Source organism: Aptenodytes forsteri, unplaced genomic scaffold (genome assembly GCF_000699145.1).
Source record: "Aptenodytes forsteri isolate BGI_AS27 unplaced genomic scaffold, ASM69914v1 Scaffold118, whole genome shotgun sequence".
Lineage (NCBI taxonomy): Eukaryota > Metazoa > Chordata > Aves > Sphenisciformes > Spheniscidae > Aptenodytes > Aptenodytes forsteri.
Window position 1 is genome coordinate 2,317,648 of NW_008795859.1, and position 7,324 is coordinate 2,324,971.

Below are 7,324 nucleotides of genomic sequence, written 5' to 3' on the forward strand. Positions count from 1 at the left end.
TGATTTAAAAAAAAAAAAAAAAAAGGGAGTAGGGTGCGAGAGAAGGAAGAGTACCAGAGTATTGGGAGGAACTAGGTATTGCCTTTTGTGTGATCTTTGCAAGGTTAAATAGATACTCAAGCACGTGGTAATGTATTTGTTCTTGAAACTGGTTGAATGTCAAACTGTTACCCTCAGAGGATGAAACTGATCTAATGAAGCTGTTAAACATGGGAACCACTCTGAGGAACAGAGTAATCTCACGTGCCTGATGGTTTTCTTGGCTCAGGGCCCATAATTATTTATGTTGTCCCATGATTTTCCTTGGAAAGTTTAAAAAGGATGGTGATACTGTTTCCAGCAATGTCTTAATTTTTTTAACAGTGAAGAAAATGTGGATCTGAATTCTTTTCACTTGGATTCTCCGTGTTTGACATCTACCCAGAAAGGAGACAGGCCTCAAAGATGTGAGAAATTCTCTGATGAAGAGTTCCCTCTGGAGATCAATAGCCTTTCCGTGACTAAGCCAACAAATAGATGCTGCAATGCTACCACGGACCAGGTCAGTATTTTATTGCAGAATGTACTTCATTAATTTTAAGGGGAATTGTGACTGACGGTAGGAAAGCAAATGTCTGCCGGCGTGGAAGAACTAGGGACTTGAATGATGGGACAGCAGGCTTAAAGCAAAGGTGGTAAAATATTTTTTTTAAATAATTCCTTGCTGTCTCAGTATGTCTTGGACAGCATAAGTGAGTTTAAAAAAAAAAAAAAAGATAAGGTTTCAAAACGAAAGGCTTTAGGGTAATGGATGCTGGCTAATTGGTAATTCCGGTAAAGCACAATATCTGAGTACACTTGGACACAGTTATCACAAGCTATTGGACACTGTTTCTTTCTTGTTCTGCCTGGTTTTCCCTCTTTCTCCTGTCTTTGTTTATTCTCCCCTTTATCACTGAAGTACTGCTGTTGCGTGCGCTGCGTATACATGCATGTGAAGATAGGTTAAAAAGCTGACACTAGGAAAGACCTCTGCGTTTATTAGAAATACCAGCATTTAGGCAGAGCCTGGAGCAGTGTTATGTTGTAGTATTTTGAACTGAGACATTTCAAAATGAAAGTGATGATTCTTGATATGTTTTAATCCTTTGATGTATTCAAAAAAGATCGTTTCATAACTTTGGCTCACTTTCTGTCTCCTCCAGGACACCAGCTCCCCCATAAGTAAGCTGCAGCATGCATTGGCCAAGTCTCGACAGATGGTTGCTGATCTGGAGCTTAGCACTCTCCTCCACGCGAGCCCTCGCTGCACTCCAAACAGCAGCAGCATTAATACGGTACATATTACTCCCCTATGACTAGATTTAGGTGGCCGGGAAGAGTGATTGTGAACATCCTTTCCCTTATGCTTGACTTGTGCTACGACGTTGTAAACAATATCCTCCTCGTGCTTTGCTAAAGAGAAAATTCCTGCATGCCTTAGCATGAAGTACTTGAATTTTTTTATAGGATTCTTTGTGGCTCCTCAAGGTCATGACAGGATTTATCTTTTGCATGTGTCTAAACAGATGGAAGAAGTCATTTTGGAGCAAGCTGTAGGAGGTCTAGAAAAAAGCAAACACAAGTATGACTTGCATTCAGAACTGGCTTATTACGCTAGGTATATTTGTGGGAAGGAGGACAGTATAGGAAATAGGTGATATACAGAATAGTTTTGTATGTGAATTTAAACCAGACTGTCAGCTTAAATAACTTCAGGGTTTTTGTGGGTTAATAGTTTTAGTTCCTTCATTGCAGCGTCCGAGAAGATAGTCAATAACCTATATGTAGCTGTCATGGCAATGTATTTTATGAGCATGAACACTGCTAGGGAGTTTCTGTCTTGAGTATGTGGGCAGTAGGAGTAATTGGAGAAGGGGTCACTTGTTTCTTTTCATAAATATCCTTAAGAATTTCTGCCTTGTTTGACAAGGAGATTGTACCACTCATCACTAGAAATGAGGAAACTTGTGCTGATAGATATCACAAAGGGAGAATTTGGGCTTTTGGTTTTAAAGCAGACTCCTAATGAGAAGGCTGCATGCTGAAACCTCAGCTTTCTCCTGAAAGGTATTACCTCTCTCTAAAAATGTTGCACTCCTTATATCCTTAGATGAACTTGACCAGAACAATGTTACTGTAAGTAACAGACAAAGTAATTTTGATAACATTCAGAACCATAAAACCTTAGCTGTGCTGGGACTGACTGACAGGGTATAAAGGCTGTGTGCCAGCGTTTGCATAAACTGAAAGGATATTTTGTTCAGCAGTTCATCTGCAGGATTTCATTCAACGTGAAAGACAGCAGCAGCGTAGTCTTTTGCAAAGACTGTCTTGTAGGAGGGATTCCTGAAAAGCTCTCTGCAAAACAGTGGTTGCTTGTGGCTCTTGCCCAGCCCCATCAGCTGCCTGGCTCCTGCTTACTGGTTGGCACGTCACAGCTCGGCTAAACCGGCTGTCCTTTAGTAGCGAGCGTGACTCTGCTTTATAACCTGATACTGCATTTTTGAGCTTGGAAATTGGCTTCTCATTCGGAACGGTTGCTTTAGTGGATAGAAAATAAAGCAGGCTCGTGTTTACTGGCGGGGGCAGCTTGTGAACCACATCTGTAGAACTTTGATCTACTTTCAGAGTGGTTCTGGGCAAAAACTTGTCAAGCGTGTTTTAGTTAATCTATGCAGGCCAGCTAATCTGTGCTTAAAACCAGGTTTACCTGAGGCTGTTTTAAGCTGCGCTTTAAAACATAATATATATCAAATATAACCCTTAGAATTTAATCAGTAAGAATTTCTGCGTGTTGGATTCTGTGCCCTGCCTGGGGGAGGGAGGAGAAGAGGGAATTAAAAAGTGTATCCTTGCTGCTCGCCAGTTTGAACCCGGCAGCTCTGTAATTTTTATTATCTAAGTTCTTTGATTTCCACGTAGTGTTTTTGCATTACAATATAGACAACAGAACTTGCAGAAGCTCTTCACAGAACTCAGTTATCTGCTGCAGAAGAAAGAGATGCTAAGCTTCCGTTCTTTTCTCTATGATGTTCTGTGAGTATGAAGGTGTTTTCAACTTGATTTTTTTTTTTTTTGGTTGATTTTTTGGTTTCCCTCTTTATAAAATGCCTCTGCAATATTAATACAAGTCTATGGACTTCTGAGGTGACTATGGACATGGATGGTTTAGGGGTGGACTTGGCAGTGTTAGGTTAACGGTTGGACTCGATGATCTTAAAGGTCTTTTCCAACCTAAATGATCCTATGATTTTATGAGCCTGGCACAAGATTCTAAGTGCACTGCTCTGAATGCATTTCCAATAAAACTCTTGTGAGTACTGTAACAGCAAACAGGTATTAAGGCAGCAAGTAATTCCTTTAGTCAAATAATTAAACTTTTCTCAAGCATGCTCCTCATCCTCTGGGCAGTCAGATCTCACAGCTTCATTCCCGAGTACCTGCATACTGCTTATTGTAGTTAAAATCCTTCTGTGTGTTACAGATAACAGGATCAATTGTTGAATAAGAGATTGGGACGTGTTTTTCAGTGCCGCAGCCAAGCGCCTTTTTAGCATATTGTTCCTGGGCTCGGAGCTCCAAAAGTAGAACGTATTGAATAGAGCTGTTTCAGAATATAAAAAGCAGCCTTGCCCATAGTAGATTGTTTTTTCTTTTTGAATCAGGAAATTTCTCACTCTGATTATTTGTTCTACTAAAGGGAATTGGATGCTTGCAATAGGCACCATGTTGTCTGGTTCTGAGGACAAAAGGGTAACCAGATATGGTTAAAATACCGACCACCACATGAAACTGAATAAGAACTGGCAACAATGGGGGGAAAAATCGACACAAAAAGAAATCTTCCAGTGCTGGCACAACTCAAGCGCATGTCTGCAAAGGGAAGTTATTACGCAGCAAGCTGGAGCGTGAAGCTGCGTGGCACTGGATTTCTCATACTGATCAACTTCGATCCAGTGGGGAGCTGGTGCTCAGTTCTTCTCTCTCGGTATATTCAAACTGCAGTCCCTGAACTGTTTTTCCCCCGTGGAGCCAAACCCTCTGGGCCCCTGGGGAGTGGCGTTGGCTTGTAGCACCCTCATGTTCTGCTGTGTCTGCATTAAGTCTGGAGACGCGAAGTCTTCTTGCAAAATAAGTTGGGTCTGCTTAGTGCACGCTAATGGGGCTCTCGTAGGAAATGGATGCTGAGTAGCTGGAACGCCGTACCTTACTCTGCTGTAAGGTTGCTATGTAGAGAGCTCCTCTTTTCCTAAAAAGAGCCCTAAGGTAAATGAAGCTGGAGGTTTTATAGATCGAGGCCAGCACTATGACTTGCATCCTGAAACTACTGATGTTAAAAAGTTTCAGGAGCAAATCCCCAAAATTGCTGAGCACCATGCTGATACAGCAAAGCGGTAAGCGTACGCTTAGCCTACAGAAACAATCTCATTTGCTTCAAGTGAGAAAGAACTGGTGGAACAAACGTACCCACAATTCACTGTAGATCCATGACAAGAATTAGTGACTGTGCAGGTCACTGGCTGCTGCATAATGCCTACTTTCTTCGTTTATTAAAAGGCAGTGAATCACTGTGATCAGTTAATCCAAAGCAGCTTTTGCAGAGTTGGTAGCAGGTCCAGAAATAACTAAACATTTGTGCAATTTCATACAGAGAAGTGATTGAATTGATTTTGGTTGGGTTTGGGGGTTTTTTTTTAATTGCTTTGAAGTCATTTGAGGGCAGGTGCACCGATAAACATTAGGTTAATTTCCTAACTCGCTGGCAGTGATGTAGCCATTTTCATCAGTCGGTTGTTTTTCCTTTAGAGGGAGATCGGGTGGGGGAGAGTTGAAGAGCAAAGGAGGAAAGCAATCAGTAAAAGGATACATTCAGGTTTGGACACCGTAGCATGTGCCCCGGCTGGTAAACTGCCTCAGTGGCTGGCCGGGGGCACAAAGATCACTCCTTTTTGCAAAACAAGCTGGAAAGATTTTATTTCATAACACTCCAGTGGCGTCCCTGCGACTGCTGTCTTTCTGTGAAGTGTTTTGTTTACTTTTCTCCTCTGTATATTTTTACTCTACGTTTTCATTGTCTGCAGTGTGAAAATTTATATAGTAAATTGACATATATGCGATTGCTTCGTATATTTTAGAGGAAATGTTCCTGCATTTTAATAAAAATCTTTAATTTTCTGCAGTGGATGAAGAAGTTTCCAATACAGAATTAATTTTGAGAACCGAAGATCATCAGCCCGTCGGCTGCAATGGAAAGTTACCTAATTCTTTCCCATGGTTCTGCGAGTGTTTCAAAGACTCTCAAGTGGCAAAAAGATGTGACTATGTGGGAATATATTTTATCTTGAAATAAAGCATAGAATTATGCCAAGATTAACAAAACTATTTTTATAGCTGAGAGCTCAGGTTAAATACTAGCTTGTTTTTAAGAACCTTAAGTGTGTAATTGTTACGACATAGGAACTATTTTCCTTACCTTGTTTTTTTTATGGTGGCTCAGAAATATTTATAGAGCATGACACAGCCAAGCATTCTTTTTTTTTTTTTTTTAGTTTATTGTTTTTGTTCTGGAGTTCGTGCCATGTAGAGAGAGATGAATAATGTTTATAGGAAGTTCCCAATTAGTGTTGTAACCAGGAAATGCCTCCTACATTGTTGAAATGGGAGAGCTGTCACCCACAAGATGGGCAAAACAACTCTTCCCCGGTCAGGAGCCATTTATTCTAACAAAAGCTTACGACAAGATCAGGTGCGCGTACGGGCTCCGGTAGCGCTGCGTGGCTGCAGCCAAGCACGTGACCGGCTTTTTAGCATTTAAACTGGTTTTATCTTTGACTATTGGGCAAGACGTTCCATTACCACAATTTGAACTTATTTTTTAACTAAAAGATGAAATAAGCTAATAAAGGTGACACCTTTACTGTATCTTTCTTGCCTGTTTAACACGCTGTCCGACACATTTAGCATTTAATTTATGACGGTTCTCCGGGACATAGGACACCAACTGCCAAATACACGAGTGGGCCACTCGGTCGGGTGGGGTTTGCGAGCGGTTTGGGACACCCGTGCGAAGTCCACACCGCTGAGCGCTGCGCCAGCGTTTTTGCTGTGTGGGAGCAGCTAAGGGGTGGGAGTCTCTCGGTCTCTCAATTAATTGCAGTGAAATACAACACTCGCGCCATGGTTTCCCCTTGTTAACTCTTTCATATGATTTTCCACTTTCTCTTTAATTACCTAAATGACAGCCTGCTTTCCTTCATGTACTAATGGCCTCAAAATTAATCGACTAATTCTGATCATAGCTGCTGTCCTCCAAACTCTTCCCTTCCCCGCCCGCAAGCATTACCCACAGGGGGAATCTCTGCTTCTCAGGTTTGTTTTCAAGTTTCCACAAGCCTTTAAAGTGCATTTGACTCCTCTACCTGCAGAGAAACTATCCAGGCTCCATCCTCAGAATCTGCTGCTGTGGGTATGACAAAAATTCCCCCCAAAAAGCCACTGATAGCAATACCATGATGCTCACCCTGAAGCTGTCCAGCAACTGTACCGTGTGTCAAACCCTAGAGAAATTGGTGGAACTTCCTAGCGTGAGCTGTGCTTTCCGGTTTAAATGTGTTTAGCGTTAGAGGATGAACGCACTGAACCCCCTTGTGAATTTAAAACGCTCTACTGATGGCTTTAAAATCAATATAGAAAACTGAGCCCAAGCGATGCACAAGGATCCACAGAGCCCTAGGATTTTGTGTCGGGGCTGCCCTGGATTTGTGGAATGGGAAGAAGGGGGATATTTGGGTTAATTTTTTCAGGCACTAGGTGACTTCAAACCAACTGCATTCTCTACCGCGCTCTGAGGCTCGTATCGAAACTCCAGCCGCATCAAACTCGGCGGCCTTCTTTCTGGAAGCATTACAAATACTCCAGGGAGCGCCTTTGCTATTGTATCCTCGTACTGAATTATTAAGGAAAACGAAGCTGCTGTTGGGTTACGGCCGCTTTCCGCAGGGGTGGATGTGCTCTCTGCTGCTTGACTTTTCTGAAGGGAAGGCTGGGAAGCGGGTAGTGAGGGAGCTCCGCGTCTCTTAGGTGTGCGGTGTGTGCGTTTGCAGGGTTCACTTAGGGAAAGGTGAAGAGGGGGTCTGCGGTGCTGTTGGAAACAGGAGGTAGAATAGGAAATGGGAAAGGATGGCAGAGCGGGAAGATGAGCGCCGCGTCTGTCCCCTCTCCTGCACCGTGGCCGGTGCTTCATGAAGCAGGGAAGAGCCTCGGCGCCTGGTGCACCGCGGGGGAAGCGGGGCGGGCGGGCTCG

At 42.8% G+C, this 7,324-nt stretch overlaps 1 protein-coding gene across 3 annotated transcripts in view; it reads left to right on the plus strand.

Moving 5' to 3' along the window:
• Nucleotides 1–5,943, plus strand: part of CCDC62 (coiled-coil domain containing 62) — a 16,262-nt gene extending 10,319 nt beyond the window's left edge. For all 3 annotated transcript variants that reach the window (XM_009283909.2, XM_009283912.2, XM_009283910.2), the window contains 4 exons: nucleotides 364–541; nucleotides 1,185–1,316; nucleotides 2,965–3,057; nucleotides 5,202–5,943. In XM_009283909.2, coding sequence (XP_009282184.1) covers nucleotides 364–541; nucleotides 1,185–1,316; nucleotides 2,965–3,051 — 397 coding nt within the window. In that variant the 3' untranslated portion in view covers nucleotides 3,052–3,057; nucleotides 5,202–5,943. The remainder of the gene's footprint in view (nucleotides 1–363; nucleotides 542–1,184; nucleotides 1,317–2,964; nucleotides 3,058–5,201) is intronic.
• The last annotated feature ends 1,381 nt before the right edge of the window (nucleotides 5,944–7,324 follow it).